We start from the raw sequence: 24102 nt of genomic DNA, 5'->3' as shown, positions 1-24102 counted from the left end.
AATTCTCTTTTCAGCTATGTAACTATGTAACAGATATGTAATATCAATGCTTTGTGTATGTAATAGCCAATAAGGAACAGTCTGCAACAATTTTGGTCAAAAAGCACTTTTTCAAATTAATTGAATAGTATCTAATGCTAGTCATTTAATGGATGTGTTACATTTTAATTAGGCCATTCCGTCATGTTAATTCACTCTAAACTTTCACTTTCTTTCAGACAGCTTCACTTTTTTTTTTCTTCTTTTTGTTCTAACTTGACAGCTTTCTAAGTATCATCCTAAATACACGGATGGTAATGACTTCCGATATGTAAAATAATAAGACATACATATTTGTTGTTTTGTTTTGTTTGTTTTTGCTAAGATGGCTTTAAGACAGAACACATTTCGTTAGGAAGAACTGTGATCTCTCTGCTTCTTTGTCTTCTCCTTCTCTCTTTTATCTTTAGAGTAATTTCCATAAGCTGTGCATTTATGTGTTTTATGTGTAAGACGTGTTGAGGAAACATGGTGAGTCCAGACAGCAGAGCAGATTCAGAACTTTCGCCGAGAGAAAACAGTAACTGACCACAACAAAAAAAGTGATACTTCTTATTTATTATGCCATTATATTCTGACTGGCTGTCTCAAAATGAATATAATAATAATAATAATAATAATAATAATAATAATAATACATATATATATATATATATATAATTTATTATATACACTCCTATGCCAGGCACATAGTCACACCAATTACAGCACAGTTACTGTAGTTCCTGTTACACATCATGACAACTAGCTGTAAGAGGGTTCTTCTCTCCCTTGTATCTCAGTTATCTGCAAAGAGATATATGTCCTTGGTACAGCCCACTTCGCCAAAATTGATTCATTGGTGAGGAAGAGGCATATCTTAATACAGATTTATTTGTAAAATATTTTTGTTTGCAAGCCAAGCTACATGATGAAATTGAATGCTCTTTAATGCAAGCCTGTATGTACTTTGACAGGTATGCTTAAAAAAAAAAAAAAAAAAAAAAAAACTGACTTGCCTTCAACATATATTACCTCTCCTTGGGACCAACTATAATGTGATCTATTAAAGCATCTATTATAAAATATGTACTTTCACACCACTAGATGGTGCTATATTTATTTTGAGGAGCCTTAAAGTCTTTAGAAGTGCACTACTTGGGTAACCAGAATGTTTGCCTTTTGTGCATGATTTATGAGTTGTTTATCCTAATTATACCGTCTGAACATTCAGTTCTATAAATAAGTTATAATTTAGCAGTGGAGGTATGCTTCCTGGATAAATCTGATATTTCAGTGTAGTATATTGTAGTATAATATAGTATATTGTCCTTAATATATATTTATATATATATAAAATCTCCTGTATGTGTATGATGCACATTGATATATGGAAAGCAGAACATTTTCTGTACAATTTAATTTATAATTGTTTTAATTGAAATTAATTGGCTCGTTAAGTGTACATTAATGTGATTTCTATTTTATTCATTTTTTTGACACACAATACTTGTGTATAAGCACCTGTTCAGCATATATGGAGCTAAGTCTTAAATTAATTGTTATTTTAACAGTTAATACTAATAAGGATTTTTCAGGATTAAAATTGAAAGGTACCAACCAGCCCTATAACTTACTACCTCAGGCATAACAAACCAGCATTTATGTAAATAAAGGGGGGTGGGGGGGTGTAAGTGAAGGTATAGAGGCATGCATTGTCAGTGGTTTGTGTAAATTCAGGGGTGTATTTGAGCTCTTAATGTCACATTCCACCCCGTCCTCTCTCTAATGTCACGTTCCACCCTGTCCCCTCTCTGTGTCACTTTTACCCACTCTTTCCTCTCTCCATGTCACTTGTACTCGTCCACATGACATGCAATTGAAGTAAAAGCCACTGGTGAGCCTGTGATTACTATCTGAGCAGCCAGAGCTTCCTATTCTATATTTGTTGTCACCAGGAATGGCTCTGGTTCTGGAGTCCTAGGGAACAGAAAGCTGCATTCAGAATTAAGGACAACTCCAGGCACCATAACAACTTTGTACTATTAAATCTTTATTGTGATAAAGAGGTCCCAGGCGCTGGTTTACTTTAAGGTGTTTTTTTTAACCACTAATAAGCAGTTTAATCCCAAAGTACTCAAACTGGCATCCGATCCCTTTGCCTCTGTATTTCCACTCAATGTCTTAAATAATGAAACCTCAGAATGGGCTCTGGATCCCATTGAGAAAAGAGAGTGAGAAAGATACCAACATTTTTCTGCTCTCTCTGTTCAGATGCACCTTGTCCGAGGCTTTCTGATTGAAGTCTCGATCACTGAGCGGAAATACAGGGGCAGATCGATTCAGCGCCAGCTTGAAGACTTTGGAGTTAAAGTGTTTATTAACCGTTTAACCCCTTCATGTAAGCTGGTACCTGGGCACTCCTCGCACCATAATGACTTCATTGAGATGAAAATCCATATCAAGGTACTTGAACAGTTTAAAAAAAAAAAAAAAAAGCATTAATGTTCACACATTTTAATACATTTCACCTCTCCTCTCTCTTCTTCAGTCTGGGTGGTCTCTATCCAGTCACAGCCCAGAAATCTGCTGCAGTTCCACAGTATAATAAGATGTACTATACCAGGCAGCAAACCCATCTTGGATTATAACCAGTATGGATGCTATTGTGGGGTTGGAGGTTCTGGCACACCTGTGGATGATCTGGACATGTAAGTACTTTATAAAATAAAAATAAAAACTGTATTTGTACCAGGACTGGATCGAATCACGCTACATAAAACTGTAAATGTTTTTTTTTTTGGGGGGGGGGGGGGGTTTAATTCTTTTTTTTTACTTGTGCATAAAGTAACAACAAGCGTGCAGTGCCATGACAGCAGCTGCAAGCATTTTCATATCATTGCAAAGTGTGGCAATTTTTTTTTTTTATATATAACATGAAAATAACAAGTTATGAGATGTCAGTAGTTTGTAGTAAACATGCTAGGCTAGAGATTCATCTGACATAGTTAGTTACGTTCAAGCTTATGGTATGTAGCTTTGCATTTTCGAGAGGGTAGATGTTTAAGCTGATATCAATAGCACAACGTTAAAGAGAATTGCAATCTAAGTGAGTGCCCGCTACCGGAGTGGAAGGCTAGATAGCATGAGATGCCTCTCTCTGCGGATTACATGTTGAGAAATAATAAAATGAACTATTTTTTAAACGAAAGTTAAGCAAGCGGAAATCATATAGCTTGTGTTTGCTGGGCTAGGGACGGTAGCTTTAATACTGAGTGACTTCTAAGCGGGTCTGCCGCCAAGCCATGATTGAGCATAGTAGTCATCCGCTAAGTATGACCACCATTTTATAATGTGGTAAAGACAAGATGGCCTCAAGCTACACAGTCATGTCTGACTACGAGAATAAAACAAGGAGGGTCTAGTTCAGTATATCAGGTTTGTGATGCTCATTAATTGTGGGGGTCCAAGGCAGCTAGCTAGGCATGGTAATATATACCTGTGTAACTGTGAGTAGACACGCTATCAAGTTAATACCCCCCTGGGCGTAGTATTAGTAGCAAGTTGCCCTGCAGTGTCATTAGACGGCATAAGGAGAGACAGCAGAAATTAAAAATCAAAGTATAAAAGAACATAATACTCGGTGTATGGCATTTAAAGGCAAAATTAGCTACTCAGGTCGTCAAGGGGAAAGTCCAGCCCATTGTCAGTCCCATAACCTAGATCAGCCGATTCCGTCAGGTGGCAGGTTAGCTGGATCACTGGAGTTGATGGCAGCAATGCGGAGCCTAGAGAAGGAGCTGTCCCGGCTCCAGGTTTGCAGGCTAGCAAGTTGTGGTTTCGCAGAGGTCTGTGATCTGGCAGGTTTCAGGCTTGTCTCTGGTGGGATAGGACGGTGGGCTTTGTGGGTCGGTCGTTCAGGTCTCGTGCGCTGTCTTGCCTCCCTGTGTTTCCTTGCTTGGAGCCTTCGATGTTTAGTAGAGATGTCCCGAATAGTTCGCTGGCGAATAGTTCCTGGCGAACATAGCTTGTTCGCGTTCGCCACGGACGGCGAACATATGCGATGTTCGGTCCGCCCCCTATTCGTCATCATTGAGTAAACTTTGACCCTGTACCTCAAAGTCAGCAGACACATTCCAGCCAATCAGCTCCCAGACCCTCCCACCTCCTGGACAGCATCCATTTTAGATTCATTCGGAAGCTGCATTCTTTTTTTTTTTTTTAGACAGAAGTGTGTTATATTTGAGCATGCTAGGCTGAACGTGCGTATACCATGAGTGAGTATATAGCAGTACATTGTTGTGAAAAATGGCTGTCATGTTTAGGGTGTAGCTTGCACGTTATCAACTGTGTATTTATATCAGCAGCTCCACCACTAGTTATAAATCAAGTGTGAGTCGCCCCATGAGATGAGACTAGTGAATAACATAATACATGAACGGTTAAGGTAAAGGCATGTAAGGAACTACAACAATAAACTCTTTAGGATGTGAAATAACTACATGTTTAAACGCTTGCTACTTTACGATTAGTTAATGTGCAGAGAGCAGATCATGTGATCAAAGGCATGGTGTGGAGGATCGGCTATAGTGGGACATGCTTGGCAGGCTGCTGTTTACTGCTTGTGCTCATCCGATCCCTTCTGTGCACCAGGTGCAGACCCTGGGAGTCCCTGATACCTGGAACAACAAAGGCAAGTCTCTGGCTGAGTGCCGGGTTCGCGGCTTGAGGTGGTGGAAGCTTGTTTTGTCGGGTGGTCGGATCTGTCCCGGTGGTGCTTCACGTCTGGTGTGGGATTGTGGTGGCTTAAGGTGGAGGCGAGTGCTTGACGTGGGGCAGGCTCTGCATTTCTGTTTGTGCCTCCGGTCCCGTCTTCGACGCCTTTTGCGTTGGTGGATTTTAATGGGGACTGCTTCGCTTAGCTGTGGTGGAGCTTGTTGGGGCTGTGGTGGAGCTTGTTGGTGCTTCCTGCTTGTTATTTGCTTCCAAAATTGATTAAAGTCCAGCTTAGACTCAATTATTATTGAGTCTATTATTGAGTCTATTCTGTCCAGCTTAGACTCAATATCCTGCCATGCTTTGCTGGTACCAGGAGGACACGCGACTGCCACCATATAGGGAGAGTCGCAGATGAGTATGTCAACCTGGGCGGCTGTGCTCTGTGCGTCCATTACCTCCAGACAGCCTCTCAGGGGTGGACCGGGATAACCCCCACCGGTCCGAGGGGGGGGTGGTAACGGAGCTCCTGCCGGGAAGTAGCTGCTCCTGGGCATCCCAGGATCGGGAGATCGGCCGCCTCTCCCACCCGGTGAGCACCAGGCCACTCTTGCCACGCAGAGGTAAGTAAGACTCTGTCGAGTTGCTGACCACTATTAAGCATGTCGGGTCGGTCAGGTAGGAGCAACATTGCTGGGTCATCCCCTTCTGGGGTGAAATTATCTTGTTGATAGCTGCTTAAAGTGAGATATTGAGATACGCTCACACGAAGTGCGTCTTTCCTCCATGACAGCTAGGCCCCACCCCCCGGAAGCTGCATTCTTAGTGAGAGAAGGGACAGTGTAGCTGCTGCTGATTTAATAGGGAAATCGAGAGCTAGGCAAGTGTATTCAGTGTCCACTACAGTCCTGAAGGACTCATCTGATCTCTGCTGTAAGGACAGTACCCAAAAAAGCCCTAGAACATCAGTCTGCTTTTTTCTTTTTTCTTTTTTTTCCTGTGTAATCTAATTGCAGTTGCCTGCCTGCCAGCGTGTGTGTCAGGCTCACAGCGTATACTGTGCCCACTTGCCCAGTGCCACCACTCATATCTGGTGTCACAATAGCTTGCATTTAAAAAAAAACAAAAAACTTTTTTGACTGTAATATAATAGCAGTCAGTTTCAATCACACGTGTGCGTTTCAGGGCCTGCCAGGGCACAGTGTCACACCAGTGCAACTCATATCTGGTGTAACAGTAGTGTACATTTAAAAAAAAAAAAAAAAAAATAGAAATTTGACTGTGAAATAATAGCAGTCAGTTTCCTTCACACGTGTGCGTTTCAGGGCCTGCCAGGGCACAGTGTCACACCAGTGCAACTCATATCTGGTGTAACATTAGTGTACATTTAAAAAAAATAAAAATTTGACTGTAATAGATTGAATAGCAGTTAGTTGTCTGCAAGCGTGTGTGTCAGGCCTACAGCGTCTACTCTGCCAACTTCTGCCAGTGCACAGTGCCACTCATATCTGTTGTCACAGTAGCATGCACGCATAGTACCACTAATCGAAAAAAAATGACAGGCAGAGGCAGGCCAACCCGCAGGGGCCGTCGTGGTCGTTGTGCTGTGATTCCCTTTGGCCCTAGAATAATGCCCAGTGTTCAGAGGCCACGTACCCTGAACTCGAAAAGTTCTGAGGACATAGTTGACTGGCTAACACAGGACACCCAATCTTCTACAGCTTCCGCTCGGAACCTTGATGCACCATCCTCCTCCAGCTTAGCTTCGGGCACCTCTCAAGTTACCACTCGCCCGCCTGCCGCCACCACCAACACTAGCTTCTCTTGATCTGTCAGAGGAGTTATTTACACATCAGTTGGAAGAAATGAGTGATGCGCAACCATTATTGCCAGAGGACGTAGATAACAGGGATATGTCTCAGTCAGGCAGCATTACACACATGGACATACGGTGTGATGATGATGTTGTACCTGCTGCTGCTTCCTTTGCTGAGTTGTCAGATACAAGTGAAGCGGTTGATGATGACGATGCGTCCATGGATGTCACGTGGGTGCCCGCTAGAAGAGAAGAAGAACAGGGGGAAAGTTCAGATGGGGAGACAGAGAGGAGGAGGAGACGAGTTGGAAGCGAGGGAGGTCGTCGCAAGGAGCAAGTGGCACAGTCAGACAGCATGCATCGGCACCCGGGGTCAGCCAGACAGCGCGCCAATCAACGCATGCTGTGTCCACCACCAGAATGCCGTCATTGCAGTGCTCAGCAGTGTGGCATTTTTGTGGTGTGTCTGCCTCTGACAACAGCGATGCCATTTGCAACCTGTGCCAAAAGAAACGGAGTCGTGGGAAGTCCAACACCCACCTAGGTACAACTGCTTTGCGAAGGCACATGATCGCACATCACAAACACCTATGGGATCAACACATGAGTACAAGCAGCACACAAACTCAAAGCCGCCATCCTCCTCCTGGTCCAGCATCTTCAGCCACGTCAACCACTGCTGTCCTCCTTGCCCCCTCTCAACCACCCGCCACTCCGTCTCTCGCCTTGAGCAGTTCCTGCTCATCTGCCCGCAGTCAGGTGTCTGTCAAGGACATGTTTGAGCGTAAGAAGCCAATGTCACAAAGTCACCCCCTTGCCCGGCATCTGACAGCTGGCTTGTCTGAACTCTTAGCCCGCCAGCTTTTACCATACAAGCTGGTGGAGTCTGAGGCGTTCCAAAAATTTGCAGCTCCTCTTCTGCTGCTGTGTCTTGCTCCACATCAACGGCACCCCCCCAGCTCCCCAGGTACTATTCCACATCCCGGATACGGCAGTGTCACGCTGTCATGGGGTTGACTTGCCTGAAAGCAGAGAGTCACACCGGACCAGCACTCCTGTCCGCCCTGAATGCACTGGTGGATCAGTGGCTGACTGCGCACCAACTGGAGATCGGCAAAGTGGTTTGTGACAACGGAAGAAATTTGTTGGTGGCATTGAATTTGGGCAAGTTGACACATGTGCCGTGCATGGCACATGTGTGTAATCTGATCGTACAACGCTTTGCGCAGAAGTACCCAGGCTTACAGGACGTCCTGAAGCAGGCCAGGAAGGTGTGTGGCCATTTCAGGCGTTCCTACACGGCCAGGGCGCACTTTTCAGATATCCAGCGGCGAAACATGCCAGTGAGGCGCTTGATTTGTGACAGCCCGACACGTTGGAATTCAACACTCCTAATAGTCGACTGCCTGCTCCAACAAGAAAAAGCCGTTAACGACTATTTGTATGACCGGGGTGCTAGGACAGCCTCTGGGGAGCTGGGAATTTTTTTGCCACGTTACTGGACGCTCATGCGCAATGCCTGTAGGCTCATGTGTCCTTTTGAGGAGGTGACACACCTAGTCAGTCGCACCAAAGGCACCATCAGCGACATCATACCATTTGTTTACTTCCTGTAGCGTGCCCTGCGAAGAGTGCTGGATCAGGCCGTAGATGAGCGTGAAGAGGAAGAGTTGTGGTCACCATCACCACCAGAAACAGCCTTATCAGCATCGCTTGCTGGACCTGCGGATTGTGAGGAAGAGGAGTCAGAGGAGGAATGTGGCTTTGAGGAGGAGGAGGAAGACCAACCACAACAGGCATCCCAGGGTGCTCGTTGTCACCTATCTGGTACCCGTGGTGTTGTACGTGGCTGGGGGGAAGAGCTGGGGGGTTTTAAAATTCGCCTGCCTATTGAAGTCTATGGCGGTTCGCCTGTTCGCAAACATTTGCGGAAATTCGCGTTCGACGTTTCGAATTTTTATGTTCGCGACATCTCTAATGTTTAGCTTCCACCGCTTTCGGCTTGGGCAAGCAGCATGCACTAGGTCTCATAGCTGTATGCGTCGGGGGACGAGTGGGTTTTCCCCTCTGTGTGGTTCTGGCATCAGGCACCCTCACTTGTCGTTGCCAGTCTTCCCTCTCCCCTTGCTCGTTGGTAACGGTGATGGTGGAGAGTCTGTGCTGCAGTTTCAGCCAGAAATTCCTTGGGTGAAAGACCCCGCCGACACGCTGCCTGGGTGGGGGCTAAGTTTGTACGGCTTAAGTGCTCGATGAGTGATCACGCCCGACGGGGCCTCTTGCACCCCAACTGTGTGCCTCCAATTGCCCCTCTGACTCCCTTCCCCTGCATTAGCACGTACCTGCAGCTTCTGCCATAGCTTGGCAAAGATCTCGTCCAGGTGCTGTAGCATGAGGTCTACCGTTGCGCACCCGTCTCGCTCGCCACATGGGGAGAGTACATCCGCCATTTTGAGGGATGGAGTTACTTCTCTGCCTTGTGCGGTATCAGCAGCCCGTTGTCAGCAGGGTGAGTCAGGCAGCTATATGTGGACCGGGATGACCCCCGCCGGTCCTGGGGGGGGAGGTGTGTCACCGTGGTCCCAGTCTTTGCTGATGTGCCTGGAGAGCGGCCGTCTCTCCGTGGCTGAACCTTAGGTAGGCCGCAAGCCTCGGTGTGTCCGGGCAGTTGCACAGAGGCTCGAGAGAGGCACCGGTCGGCGCAGAAGCCTCTCCCGGTTACCGGTATTGTGGTCTGCGGCTTGTGGGTGTCTATGGCTGGGTGTGATGCCCCGTTTTTAGTGCCCAGATGTGGGAGCTCGCGCTGGACACGTCTGGGCTGCTCGGCTGCTTGGCTCCGCCCCCAAACTGTAAATGTTAAACTAAATTTATGTACGTTGGTTTTAATACGTAATTGAACTCTTAGAGTTATAACAGAGTTATAACTCTTACTCTAATATGTATCTACCTTGTATAACTAGCACCAGTAGAGTTGTGCAAGTTACTTTGGGGGCAAGATAATGAATGATATAACAGGTTTAGCTGGAAATCATTTTGACAGTTCTGTATCTAATGGTTGTCCTCTCCGGATGGCAGCTCACGTTCTAGGGCCGACTCGCAAGGAGCAGTGGGTTTGTTACTAAGCTGGCTGCTCTAACACAAACATTTCGATTTTTTTTTTGTTCATTAGTTATATCTAAAACAGCTTGCAAAAACTGAAGATCTCAGCGTCTGCCTTTGCAAACCCTCCCCTCCTAACCCAGCCCAGACTTTCTGTGACTGCCCAATCACAAACTTCCCAATGCAGCTCAATGAGAAGTCTTTGTAAGGCAATGTGCTCTGGGCAATTGCTGCCTTGAGTTCAGTACAACTAAACTAGCTAAACCAGGAACTAACAGAACATGTCTGCTTGAAAAGCCAGGGGGTGTAACCAGTATTTTTTTATAAAAGTGTAAATTTTTATTGAAATTTGCACTTTTTCCAAAATGAAAAAATAAGACACACACTCTTCACACACAAAGCTTTTCAGCATGCTAAAGTGCTTTAGGGGTGAGAGTCCCTTTAAGCCAAAGTTGTTTTGAGTCTTAGTGACCGAACTAAGCAGTATTTATATTCATTATTTACTCCTCTATAGGCTTCCTATGCATTCTAATCATAGGCTTGTGGATCTCGGCCAGTAAAGGCCATTTTGGGGACTGTCTAATCAACCATCTCTGTTATTTTAATTTGAGCATTACAGTATGAGTGTGTATAAAAGACTATGAGCTTACAACATTCGCATCAGGCTGAAAATAAACACACAAAAACAAAAATTGGAAAAAAGGCGACTGCAAGCACTCAAAATCCACAGGAAAGGTCAAAACATAAAGTAACAGGGGGAAAGGTCACATCACATAATGCTTTTAGAACCTACTAGTACATAGACAGACTGCTATGTCTAAGGATCTGCAGGTCTGATACTCGTTAGGTATTTGATGTGCCCTTTCCCCTTGTTTGTTACATTTTGGGATTTTGAGTGCTTGCAGTGGCTTTTTTTTCTATTTTCTGTATGTTTTATTACTGTATTTAGAGTTCCTAGTTCCTACGCTTGGTGACCTGTCTTCCATTCGGGTAAGTGTGACCTTTATGTTTCCATTACCTTTATGGTTTTTGTTTTGCTCAGACTTATGCAATTTTTTTTTCTCCAGAAAATAAACAAACACTTAGACGATTCATGGTTGCAGGCTGACCAGGACTGGCCATTGGGCAAACCAGGCAAATGCCTGAGGCTGACAGAGTAAATAAAGGGATCCACGATCTCACGATTCGAAGGGGAGGTGTCACATGTTAATCCTCACCTTGTGGTGTCCGTGAGGATGACTACCTTTCTGGCATTGGTGGAGATGCTGATCAGCGGCCCTGTGCCGGTGTATCTGGCTCCTGGCGCATGTTGAAAGACGCCGGCCGCTGTGGATCCATATCAATTTGTAGCTCAACATCCATCCACATTATTGATGATGGCAACGTGATATAGATTATTTTAAGCAAACAAATATGTTTGAATGACTATCTGTTCCTGTCCAAATCTGAGATGATTAAATTGCGTATACGCAGAAGTAAATTCACACTGACACATGGAGTTCAGGTTAAAAAGAACTTCAGAAAATTTAATGGCATCTGGTTAAAAAACGTGTATGCAGACCCTTTTAAAGGCAATATTACATCATCATAGAATATCAAGATAACAACAAATAAACATCATTAATTGGTCTATGTATTAAGTGGTAAGTTAAATGCCCTCCCATCTATATTAGTAATTGGCTCAAGTACTAAGTGGTTAGTGGGGCATCCTCCCATCATGGGATGTCGTCATTTCTGACAGGGATAGGACATGAGACTCAGTCGCCATTGTTCTTTAGTACGAGGCTCTCTCGATGGGAGGGGGAATCTGGCAGCCAGCCATTTTGAGTACTTGGCACCGTTTTAGCTTCAAGGTTAGTTTCTCAGGCTTTTTAGAGAATGGACATTTCATTAGCATGGGCTAGCTATGGTATACATTGTTACATATTACAGGAACTTGATAATTCCGGTGTTAGTCATATCCTTCTAGAAAATACATACAATACATTCTCTTTCTAATATTCTAAATGATGTTAGGAAAATCTGTCATATAATGAAGTTAAATGGAGTTAGTGCAAAAATTTAATTAAAGGTTTAATGAAGGTTTTTTAATAATTCTACATCAGTCCCCCCTATGAAATGTTGGATTCTAAAAAGATAAACTTTATTTGTTAGTTCCAGAAGACATGTTAGCCCTATGAAGTAACGGTTCTTAAAGTCTTCTTAGTTCTTCAGAGGGACATCATAAAATAGACAAGCTTACATTAGCATATGGACCTGTGTTATCCGGAGTATAGGCACAACAAGTCATAGTGACAGGTAGTATTTTACATACACCCCCCTTCTCAGCTAGAATCATGTCTAAGGCCATTCTGTTCTGGAAGGTCATCTGGGATGTGGCCTACAACTGTTCGGCCAAGCCCTGGAGGGCATCTCTGGTGTAGTTGACAAAACGTTGTTGGTTGCAATAGATATAATAAATGCAAATCAAAATATTATTATTAGCAGTGACGGTTGGGAAAATGGACTCAAACTTTCCTTTAACTGCGAAATCATCTGGTACCCCCCCTTGGCACACCTATGGCATCAATATATACGTGTATATGTGTCAAACTTCCCTTTAGAGGGGTGCTCCTCTTCGTGTGCTGAAGCATGAATGTGGTGTGTCAAGAGTACCTTGTCATGTATTATGTGTATGGACATAATAACCTTGGCTAGGGCACATTTGCTTATTCATCATAGTATTAAAACCTGTCCCACGCTACATCCGTGTCGGTGGACTCGGATCATTTAGTCAATATTAATATCACCACAAACTCAGGATGGGCAGATAATCCTGAGGAAGCTTGGCGTTTGGATCTCTTTAGCTTCACGAGGTCTCCTTTTGGGGTCCTCGGCTTTCCATCGATGGCAGGTGGTCAGGCATTATTATGGCCATCAACCACCTACTTGTTGATATCTTTTTGTCTTCTAACAAGTATTTTTTCCTTTAGAGTCAAAGGTTTGTCAAAATCAACAAATGTTACTTCCCATGTTGCAGAGAGAGTCTTGAATCTGGAACAGTGAATCCACTGAGTGATCTCTGCAACTTCCACAATGCACTATTGGGTATATGGTCTTGGTTTTCACATTGATGACCGGCTAGGCTTCTGGCCATCCTGACAAAAAGTCTATTATAATTAGTGCATATTTGACCCGGCAGCTCTTTGGCACCTGGATATAGTCACTTGGATTCTTGAAAGGGATAGTAGTGAGAGTTAGCTAGGTGCTTAGGATTCTCCTCCTCTTCTGCCGGAGCTGTCCTTGGCACAAATGACACAGAATCGGCAGTAACTGATAATTAGAGGAGTAATTCTAGGTGCTTCAGAGTATTTAGAGATCAAAGAGTTCATGAGGGTCTTGGATAGGTATAAAAATCCATGGGCCCACTGTCCAGTACATGTTTTTGGGTAAACAGAACTTGAGAGTGTTGGAGTACAGCCCGTCTTCAAGGGTTGCCCCTTTCTGTTTTCCAGCTTTGTATTTCTTCAGGGTCAGCAGCTGCTTGTCATTCTTTCAGAAGCTTGAGATCTGTGGATAGGATCTACATGGTGAGTATAGAAGTTTCTTCAGCGGACACCCTTCTGTCCAATTCCCTTGGTGTACTTGTGGCTTGGTTGGCAGCTTGGTCAGCTGAGTGGTGCTTCTTGTCTTCCAGATTGATCCAAAATCATGTGCCGCACCCAGGGCATATCTTGAGTCAGTGTAGGTATTGGCATGTCTTTCTTCAGGCATTTTGTATGCCACTGAGAAGGCTGTCAATTCAGCGTCTTGAGCAGATGTGGGTGAGGAAAGTGAAGATGCTTGATGTACCTGATCTTCTGTAGCAACAGCAAATCCAGTATGGTACCTTTCCTCTTTATCCGCAAACAGAGTGGAGTCAGGATCTGGCAAAGCTACTGCATGACCTGTTGAGAGGTATCTTGTTTCTTCTTTCATCTGTTCAAAGCAACCATGCGGAGCAGTAGAAGAGGTTTCCTCACCTATTTCTGTGTGAGATTGGGGGTATTTGTCTTTCTATTTACAGTTCTCTTTCTGCCCCCCTCTGTCTTCAACTAGATCACATGCTAATCAGCCCTTACCGGGCTTTTCTAATCCCTGTCCCATTCCCCCTATAAAAGGCGTCCCAGATATAGAGGAAAGAAGGTTTTAAACAGAGTGTCTACAATGCTCGACTGCCACTTGAAGGGTGGGTCCCCCAAGTGCGTCTTCCCAAAACGTAGACTAGTCACTTATTCCGCCTACCCGAGGTAGCCACGGATTGGAGCGAGGTGAGAAGTGTGTGACCAATCACTTCTCTCACAAGAGAAATAGGAGGGGAAAGTGTAAATAACACAAAAAGTAGAGTAAAAAGTAAAAGTAAAGTGAAAGTAGAGACAGACACAGGAGTTTGAATGACTCCCAATTAAGACAACATTTCAATAAAAATACAGTGCATGCATCACAGTTCAAATAAATTCAACAATAATCCCTTTCCTTTACTCATGTGGCCAAAGCCACCTCCCTCAACCTCGTAGTGTCCCCGCTCGGAGAATGACTTCCTCAAGTCTCACTACCAGCGGCCGCAGAAAACAGCTAACACCGGCCCGAGATCTGTATGCCTCCCCCGTTACAGCAGTCCACTAAGTGTGGCCACCACTATCCTCACCCTCGTAGCGCCCCTACGGACCCACCCGTAAGTCTCACTACCCCGTGGTGATGGAGACAGCAATGCCTGCCCGAATCCACGCACCACAAATAAAATTGGAATGCCACCAGCCTCAGCGCTCGAAGCTGGAGGGTACCACCTCTCTGCAAGCAGAGCTATGTGCACAATGAGGCTAGCTAGGCTATCAAAGTGACACCATGGGGAATCCCCAGGAAGCAGTGAGTCTACACCCTTCCACAGACTCCCCCCACCTCTTTTTCCTTACTGCTGCAGCTACCCAGCACCTAAAAGAGGTAAACAGGCAAAGAAGACCCCCAGGAAAACTTCCACAGGTCCACCCCCCTTTTTCCCTACAGCCACAGCCACGTGGTTCTTAAAAGGAGTAAACAGGCAATAGAGGACCCCCAGGCAAACACCCACAGGTCCACCCCCCTTTATCCCAAAAGGGGTAAACAGACAAACAGAGGACCCCCAGGCAAACTACCACAGGTCCACCCCCCCCCCTTTATCCCAAAAGGGGTACACAGATAAACACTCTACCCGGGCACTTAAGCTAAAGACAGACCAATACAAACACACCCAGGCAACAGATAGTCAAAAATGCAGGTAAAAAGTATTAACAAATAAGGTATAGGCTCTCTGGGCAAGATATTACCTGTCTTTGATGTCCTCTTGGCAGCAGTCACAGACACTTGAACAGATAAATCAAAGGGGAAAGAAACATACCGGGCCTGCTGCAGTCTCCACCGTGTATTCAGAGGTGATCAATCTCCATCCCTCCCCTAGGATTCATCTACCCAGGTCTTCTTGGACGGCTGCCAGATAGGTCATAACCCAAGCCTCACGTTGGATGCGCCAAATTGATATAGATTATTTTAAGCAAACAAATATGTTTGAATGACTATCTGTTCCTGTCCAAATCTGAGATGATTAAATTGCGTATACGCAGAAGTAAATTCACACTGACACATGGAGTTCAGGTTAAAAAGAACTTCAGAAAATGTAATGGCATTTGGTTAAAAAACGGGTATGCAGACCCTTTTAAAGGCAATATTACATCATCATAGAATATCAAGATAACAACAAATAAACATCATTAATTGGTCTATGTATTAAGTGGTAAGTTAAATGCCCTCCCATCTATATTAGTAATTGGCTCAAGTACTAAGTGGTTAGTGGGGCATCCTCCCATCATGGGATGTCGTCATTTCTGACAGGGATAGGACATGAGACTCAGTCGCCATTGTTCTTTAGCACGAGGCTCTCTCGATGGGAGGGGGAATCTGGCAGCCAGCCATTTTGAGTACTTGGCACTGTTTTAGCTTCAAGATTAGTTTCTCAGGCTTTTTAGAGAATGGACATTTCATTAGCATGGGCTAGCTATGGTATACATTGTTACATATTACAGGAACTTGATAATTCCGGTGTTAGTCATATCCTTCTAGAAAATACATACAATACATTCTCTTTCTAATATTCTAAATGCTGTTAGGAAAATCTGTCATATAATGAAGTTAAATGGAGTTAGTGCAAAAATTTAATTAAAGATTTAATGAAGGTTTTTTAATAATTCTACATCAAACGTGTGTGTGTGACGTCACCCAAATAACGCGCATGCTCGTTCTGGTGTGATAGGCCGGGTACGGCCAATCGGATTTAAAGGAGACTTATTTAAACTCCTTTCTTGCCTTCCCTCATTTCCCTGCTGTTGTGGTTTCCCTTAGTGGTTGTCTGAGAGTGTGTTCCTGAGCATTTATTTCTGGTTATTGACTTTGGCTTCGTTTGACTTCACTGTATGCTGGTACCCTTGACTTTTGGCTTTCCCTCATCGTTGTGTCTCATTCTGTGTCCCAACCTCGGCAAGTATTCTGACTATTCTCTGGTACATTCTAAGGCCCGGCAAGACGTTACCTTTAGTCATAGGTGTGATACAGTTCTGCGTGCTGGATCAACTAGTAATCCTGACAGGAAGAGAGAGAGAGAACTCTCTACCACTAGTAGTACCTTGCATGTGTGCCTGTCTGTCCTCCCCCAGCCTCCTTGTGTGTGTACCTGTTTGCCCTCCCCTGCATGTGCCCGTCTGCCCTCCCCAGCCCCCTGCATGTGCCTGTCTGCCCTCCCCAGCCCCCTGTGTGTGCCTGTCTACACTCCTCAGCCCCCTGCGTGTGCCTGTCTGGCCTCAGCCCCCTGCGTGTGCCTGTCTGGCCTCCTCAGCCCCCTGCGTGTGCTTGTCTGGCCTCTTCAGCCCCCTGCGTGTGCCTGTCTGGCCTCCTCAGCCCCCTGCGTGTGCCTGTCTGGCCTCCTCAGCCCCCTGCGTGTGCCTGTCTGGCCTCCTCAGCCCCCTGCGTGTGCCTGTCTGGCCTCCTCAGCCCCCTGCGTGTGCCTGTCTGGCCTCCTCAGCCCCCTGCGTGTGCCTGTCTGGCCTCCTCAGCCCCCTGCGTGTGCCTGTCTGGCCTCCTCAGCCCCCTGCGTGTGCCTGTCTGGCCTCCTCAGCCCCCTGCGTGTGCCTGTCTGGCCTCCTCAGCCCCCTGCGTGTGCCTGTCTGGCCTCCTCAGCCCCCTGCGTGTGCCTGTCTGGCCTCCTCAGTCCCCTGCGTGTGCCTGTCTGGCCTCCTCAGCCCCCTGCGTGTGCCTGTCTGGCCTCCTCAGCCCCCTGCTTGTGCCTGTCTGGCCTCCTCAGCCCCCTGCGTGTGCCTGTCTGGCCTCCTCAGCCCCTTGGGTGTGCCTGTCTGGCCTCCTCAGCCCCCTGCGTGTGCCTGTCTGGCCTCCTCAGCCCCCTGCGTGTGCCTGTCTGGCCTCCTCAGCCTCCTCAGCCTGTGCCTGTCTGGCCTCCTCAGCCCCCTGCGTGTGCCTGTCTGGCCTCCTCAGCCCCCTGCGTGTGCCTGTCTGGCCTCCTCAGCCCCCTGCGTGTGCCTGTCTGGCCTCCTCAGCCCCCTGTGTGTGCCTGTCTGGCCTCCTCAGCCCCCTGTGTGTGCCTGTCTGGCCTCCTCAGCCCCCTGCGTGTGCCTGTCTGGCCTCCTCAGCCCCCTACGTGTGCCTGTCTGGCCTCCTCAGCCCCCTGCGTGTGCCTGTCTGGCCTCCTCAGCCCCCTGCGTGTGCCTGTCTGGCCTCCTCAGCCCCCTGCGTGTGCCTGTCTGGCCTCCTCAGCCCCCTGCGTGTGCCTGTCTGGCCTCCTCAGCCCCCTGCGTGTGCCTGTCTGGCCTCCTCAGCCCCCTGCGTGTGCCTGTCTGGCCTCCTCAGCCCCCTGCGTGTGCCTGTCTGGCCTCCTCAGCCCCCTGCGTGTGCCTGTCTGGCCTCCTCAGCCCCCTGCGTGTGCCTGTCTGGCCTCCTCAGCCCCCTGCGTGTGCCTGTCTGGCCTCCTCAGCCCCCTGCGTGTGCCTGTCTGGCCTCCTCAGCCCCCTGCGTGTGCCTGTCTGGCCTCCTCAGCCCCCTGCGTGTGCCTGTCTGGCCTCCTCAGCCCCCTGCGTGTGCCTGTCTGGCCTCCTCAGCCCCCTGCGTGTGCCTGTCTGGCCTCCTCAGCCCCCTGCGTGTTCCTGTCTGGCCTCCTCAGCCCCCTGCATGTGCATGTCTGCCCTCCTCAGCCCCCTGCGTGTTCCTGCCCAACCCAGCCCCATGGGTCTTTTTGTTCCCCCAAGCCCCATGGGTCTTTTTGTTCCCCCAAGCCCCATGGGTCTTTTTGTTCCCTCCAGCTCCCATGGGTCTTTTTGTTCCCCCCAGCCCTTCTGTGTGTCTGTTTGTTCTCCCCAGCCCTTCTATGTGTGTTTGTTCCCCCTCAGTGCTTCTGTGTGTCTGTTTGTTCCCCCCAGTCCTTCTATGTGTGTCTGTTCCCCCAGCCCTTCTGTGTGTCTGTTCCCCCAGCCCTTCTGTGTGTCTGTTCCCCCAGCCCTTCTGTGTGTCTGTTCCCCCCAGCCCTTCTGTGTGTCTGTTTGTTCCCCCCCAGCCCTTCTGTGTGTCTGTTTGTCCCCCCCAGCCCTTCTGTGTGTCTGTTTGTTCCCCCCAGCCCTTCTGTGTGTCTGTTTGTTCCCCCCAGCCCTTCTGTGTGTCTGTTTGTTCCCCCCAGCCCTTCTGTGTGTCTGTTTGTTCCCCCCCAGCCCTTCTGTGTGTCTGTTTGTTCCCCCCAGCCCTTCTGTGTGTTTGTTCCCCCCAGCCCTTCTGTGTGTCTGTTTGTCCCCCCAGCCCTTCTGTGTGTCTGTTTGTCCCCCCAGCCCTTCTGTGTGTCTGTTTGTCCCCCCAGCCCTTCTGTGTGTCTGTTTGTCCCCCCAGCCCTTCTGTGTGTATGTTTGTCCCCCCAGCCCTTCTGTGTGTCTGTTTGTCCCCCAGCCCTTCTGTGTGTCTTTGTCCCCCAGCCCTTCTGTGTGTCTGTTTGTCCCCCCAGCCCTTCTGTGTGTCTGTTTCTTCCCCCCAGCCCTTTTGTGTGTCTTTGTCTTCCCCCTAGCCCTGCTGTGTGTGTGTGTCCCAGCCCTGCTGTGTGTGTGTGTCCCAGCCCTGCTGTGTGTGTGTGTCCCAGCCCTGCTGTGTGTGTGTGTCCCAGCCCTGCTGTGTGTGTGTGTCCCAGCCCTGCTGTGTGTGTGTGTCCCAGCCCTGCTGTGTGTGTGTGTCCCAGCCCTGCTGTGTGTGTGTGTCCCAGCCCTGCTGTGTGTGTGTGTCCCAGCCCTGCTGTGTGTGTGTGTCCCAGCCCTGCTGTGTGTGTGTGTCCCAGCCCTGCTGTGTGTGTGTCCCAGCCCTGCTGTGTGTGTGTGTCCCAGCCCTGCTGTGTGTGTGTGTCCCAGCCCTGCTGTGTGTGTGTGTCCCAGCCCTGCTGTGTGTGTGTGTCCCAGCCCTGCTGTGTGTGTGTGTCCCAGCCCTGCTGTGTGTGTGTGTCCCAGCCCTGCTGTGTGTGTGTGTCCCAGCCCTGCTGTGTGTGTGTGTCCCAGCCCTGCTGTGTGTGTGTGTCCCAGCCCTGCTGTGTGTGTGTGTGTCCCAGCCCTGCTGTGTGTGTGTGTGTCCCAGCCCTGCTGTGTGTGTGTGTCCCAGCCCTGCTGTGTGTGTGTGTCCCAGCCCTGCTGTGTGTGTGTGTGTCCCAGCCCTGCTGTGTGTGTGTGTGTCCCAGCCCTGCTGTGTGTGTCCCAGCCCTGCTGTGTGTGTCCCAGCCCTGCTGTGTGTGTCCCAGCCCTGCTGTGTGTGTCCCAGCCCTGCTGTGTGTGTCCCAGCCCTGCTGTGTGTGTCCCAGCCCTGCTGTGTGTGTCCCAGCCCTGCTGTGTGTGTCCCAGCCCTGATGTGTGTGTCCCAGCCCTGCTGTGTGTGTCCCAGCCCTGCTGTGTGTGTCCCAGCCCTGCTGTGTGTGTCCCAGCCCTGCTGTGTGTGTCCCAGCCCTGCTGTGTGTGTCCCAGCCCTGCTGTGTGTGCCCCAGCCCTGCTGTGTGTGCCCCAGCCCTGCTGTGTGTGCCCCAGCCCTGCTGTGTGTGCCCCAGCCCTGCTGTGCGTGCCCCAGCCCTGCTGTGCGTGCCCCAGCCCTGCTGTGCGTGCCCCAGCCCTGCTGTGCGTGCCCCAGCCCTGCTGTGCGTGCCCCAGCCCTGCTGTGCGTGCCCCAGCCCTGCTGTGCGTGCCCCAGCCCTGATGTGCGTGCCCCAGCCCTGCTGTGCGTGCCCCAGCCCTGCTGTGCGTGCCCCAGCCCTGCTGTGCGTGCCCCAGCCCTGATGTGCGTGCCCCAGCCCTGATGTGCGTGCCCCAGCCCTGATGTGCGTGCCCCAGCCCTGATGTGATGTGCATGTTTCTTTCCCCCAGCCCTTCTGTGTGCCTGTTTCTTTCCCCCAGCCCTTCTGTGTGTCTGTTTCTTTCCCCCAGCCCTTCTGTGTGTCTGTTTCTTTCCCCCAGCCCTTCTGTGTGTCTGTTTCTTTCCCCCAGCCCTTCTGTGTGTCTGTTTCTTTCCCCCAGCCCTTCTGTGTGTCGATTTCTTCCCCCAGCCCTTCTGTGTTTCTGTTCCTACCCCCCAGCCCTTCTGTGTCTGTTCCTTCCCCCAGCCCTTCTTTGTCTGTTCCTTCCCCCAGCCCTTCTGTGTCTGTTCCTTCCACCCAGCCCTTCTGTGTGTCTGTTCCTTCCACCCAGCCCTTCTGTGTGTCTGTTCTTTTCCCCCAGCCCTTCTGTGTGCCTGGTTTTTTCCCCCAGCTCTTCTGTGTGTCTGTTTTTTTCCCCCAGCCCTTCTTTGTGTCTGTGTTTTTCCCCCCAGCCCTTCTGTGTGTCTTTTTATCTTTTTTCCCACCCTTAGCCCCCTGTGTATATTTTTGCCCCCCAAGACTCCTTGCATATGTGTGTGCTTCCAACACTCTGTGTGCCTCCCAGGTCACCTCACACTATGTAGCACGGCTGAGCCTCCGCGGTTGAGGATCTTCTATTTCCTCTACCTGGTCTGACAGGAAGCTGTTCTGACCTCTCAGTGAGCAGTGAGCTGTCAGACCAGGTAGAGTATACAGATCACCCTCTATTGAGGCTCAGCCACGCTACATGCAGTGACTGACAGGCAGGAGGGCTGTGCAGTGCGCTCCTCTCCTGCTGGTCACATGGACACTGCACGCCCTAGTGGTTGCGCCGGCCCTTACATACCCACTTTGGGAAGTGTACATGTCAATGCTGATGACAATGCTCTCTGGCTCAGCCCCCACCAGTATTGGATTGCTCTGCCTATTTTTGTCTCAGTCTAGTCCTGGTTGTAGGTACCTGGCAAACATTTCAACTTTTAGTAGTGTGTGTTTTGAAAAGTTTTGGACTGCACTTGTACAGTGCTATCAGAACTCTAGGGGCTGAAACATCCAGCATTAGCAGCAATAGTTTTATTACTAACATGGTCTACATGGCTTAATTATGTTACATTTCATGGCCAAACATATGCCAATCTGTGCCACTTTTTTTGGCCTTCAACAAATGTTTTCTGTATATATCTTGCCTCAATACCATAAAGTATTGGGTAACCTCCACTATATTCAGCAAATCTTGTGAACCCAAGACATGTCTTTACTCTTACTCATAATTCTAAATTATGTTTCGATTTTATTCTATTCTGATGTGGAATTGTATCACCTTCTCAGACTTTTATTTGTTTTGAATGTGTCTCTTAGATGTTGTAAAATACACGACAACTGCTATAGTGACTCCAAGAAACTTGAGGAGTGTAAATTTATCGTTGACAACCCCTACATGGAGTTTTATTCCTACTCTTGTAAGGATCATAGTGTGACCTGCAACAGTAAGTAATTTATCAAGTGGGTGTATAATAAATTACAGTGTAATGGTCAATCTTTTTAAATCATGATTAGCGATATAACACACACACCTGCATGGGCTCGACTATGTGATTTCATCAGCCACATCCACTAGTTGACCAGCCATATCCCAACTTCTTATGTCAAGTCCATCCTTTAGGTCCATTGCCACTGTAATACACATCACTTTTTGCAACGCATTCCATAATATCGTCGTTTTGGGTAATTCAGCTCACACTAAAATAGAGCATGATTGGTGCTCCAATGAAAATGGAATTTTCCTAGTCTACTAGGGATTACACTTGGGCACCACCACAATTTTCGCCTAGTCTTTATACATTTGGACAAAAAAAAATTATCTTTTGGGGGGGGGTTTTCTTCTAATTTTGTCCATTAGTTAATACGTTTTGGATAAAATTCAACTATTATTTGGTTTCGGAATTTAATTTGGACGAATGAAATTCCGAATGCACGCAGCAGGTGCTTCTTGCAGATAACTCCGTAAATTGTTACCCTTGTGGGATTGTCATATTTTAATGGGGCGGTTTAGAAGATAACTCCCTTATTTGGTATTCGTATGGCAATCCTACATAAGGATTAGCTAGCTTTCCATTCGGTAAGAATTTGAAAGTTTAAAATGACAACAAACAAAAAATTAACATTTTATTCTTTCAGCCAGCTTTCTGAAGTTAAAAAATAAAAATACTTGGCAATATTCCTATCAGGAATGTCGCAGGTATAGGCATATTTACTAAACAGCGAGCAACCAGAAGGTTCTTACTGCCATAAAAGACTAGTAACTGGGCCGCTATTTCTTCCCAGTTGCTAATCCAATAAAGTAAGACCTGGTACAAGTGGAGGGGCACCTAATAAATTGTTCACCCATGAGTGGACAATTAAAATAAATGGAAGGGGGTGGTATGTGTGTTAACCTGTGACTAGTGGGTGTGGATTCTAAATAATACATGGAGGGTGGACCTAATAGCTGCCCAGTCTGCCTAAGTAATGGTTAGCAGCCAATGACATACAAATACTCTCAAACACACACCAATACACATTTTCAGACACTACCAGAACATACAGATTCTTTAGCCACCCTGTTGTTTTCCTACTTTTCTGCTGCAGGAGGGTGGTTTTCCTGGGGTCTAGTGTGGCAAGTTCAGGTACTGGTTTCCAGTTTATCTTATCTTGTCAAGTAGAATTATTTGTGCTGGGAGGTAAATGTATGACATCACATCCTCCAAGCACTGCTGCAGATGGCTAAGCATGTCCAGTTGAGCAACATTTCTCTCTTCAACCAGAATTGTGTCCTTGCAGGCCCCCTGGGTTGCTTCCTTCCAGTGCCACACTAATTGTGCCCACTTGATGGCATTCCTGAATGCAAACATTGCGTCTAAGCCTTGGTTAAAAGTCTATTGGTAAAAGTGGTAAATTGGTTTGAAGCAAATTAGGACACAACACCAGCTTAATTCTAGTGTTTCCAAAGACCCCCGGGTCACATTGAGTTTAGAAGCAGAGAAGGGCTTAAATCAATTTCAGTGAGTTATTACGATTTTAACCCATTTGCCCAAACTTCTCCAGAAACCAAGAAATAGATACAAATAACTAATTCTGGTTGCACATATCTCCACTTCACTCCCATCTCCTCTGTTTTATCGATTTGCCCACTTTCACCATAGCCCTCCTTTTCTCCCCACTCTACATTCTGCCCAGTCTTCTTTATCCAACTCCCACTAGAAAGGGTGTCACGACCCCTATTCGTGGCTCTCCTATAAGCACTGAGCCCCGAGCCCCTATTTCTGCCATATATAATGGAATGGTTAGCAAGTAGTGGTTCAGTCTCAGAAAAACAAAGGGATGTGAGGTCTGGCATGTTTTATAGATCCACAGTAATAAATAAGGGATGCGATTGATCAGAATATTTTTAAATAGAATAATTAGTGATTTTATTTCTACAATATCCGTTGTACTACAGACATTAATAATTGCAATACCATTGAAAGAGATTTATTTTTAATGTGATCATGATGTCTGATTCACTTCAGGAGAAGATCTATAATGGATATTTAATAATTAGGAATAATATTGTCCAAGGAAAGTGTCTTGACGAACGTGTGTTCTCCTTCCCAATACAGGTGACAACAACACGTGTGAGATGCATATATGCGAGTGTGATCGAAAAGCTGCTCTTTGCTTCTCTAAAGCATCCTACAATGAGACCAACAAGAACCTTGACAAAGACCAGCACTGTAAATGACAGAACAGAGACCTGGTATGAGAGGTCCTGGCCTAAGCATTAATATATCTATATACACCATCTCTCTTTTCCCAGAATCCTTTGATACCAACTATTACATACTCATGCCGTTTTTGCCAGCCGCAGGTCTTTCTCTCTTTATGTTTTGATATGCTCATTACCCACATATTATGAGGTGTTCCCTTTGTATTCATCCTTGATTTCTGACAATATACCTCTGAACTGTTCCCTCTAATTAGTGTATGTTTATGGGTCCTTTATCCATTCCTACAATGTCCCCGTCGAGGGTGTTTGGATGCC

General features: G+C 47.3%; 1 protein-coding gene across 1 annotated transcript; it reads left to right on the top strand.

Annotated features, from left to right (window-relative positions):
• Nucleotides 1–2292: 2292 nt before the first annotated feature.
• LOC134578469 (phospholipase A2, minor isoenzyme-like) lies at nt 2293–24029 on the top strand. The gene is made up of 4 exons (XM_063437469.1): nt 2293–2484; nt 2560–2729; nt 21402–21529; nt 23681–24029. Exons 1-4 carry the CDS (start codon nt 2293–2295, stop codon nt 23800–23802), a joined length of 612 nt encoding a protein of 203 aa, XP_063293539.1. The 3' UTR covers nt 23803–24029.
• The last annotated feature ends 73 nt before the right edge of the window (nt 24030–24102 follow it).

This window comes from Pelobates fuscus, chromosome 12, assembly GCF_036172605.1.
Source record: "Pelobates fuscus isolate aPelFus1 chromosome 12, aPelFus1.pri, whole genome shotgun sequence".
Taxonomy (NCBI): domain Eukaryota; kingdom Metazoa; phylum Chordata; class Amphibia; order Anura; family Pelobatidae; genus Pelobates; species Pelobates fuscus.
This window is presented reverse-complemented; position numbering and strand designations above follow the sequence as displayed.

What these genes read in the sequence shown, in the direction of transcription:
- LOC134578469 (XM_063437469.1), top strand. Translation starts at nt 2,293, where the DNA reads ATGCACCTTGTCCGAGGCTTTCTGATTGAAGTCTCGATCACTGAGCGG. An exon ending in AGATGAAAATCCATATCAAG is followed by an intron (nt 2,485 to 2,559) that starts GTACTTGAACAG and finishes ACCTCTCCTCTC; the next exon opens with TCTTCTTCAGTCTGGGTGGT. An exon ending in TCATAGTGTGACCTGCAACA is followed by an intron (nt 21,530 to 23,680) that starts GTAAGTAATTTA and finishes TTCCCAATACAG; the next exon opens with GTGACAACAACACGTGTGAG.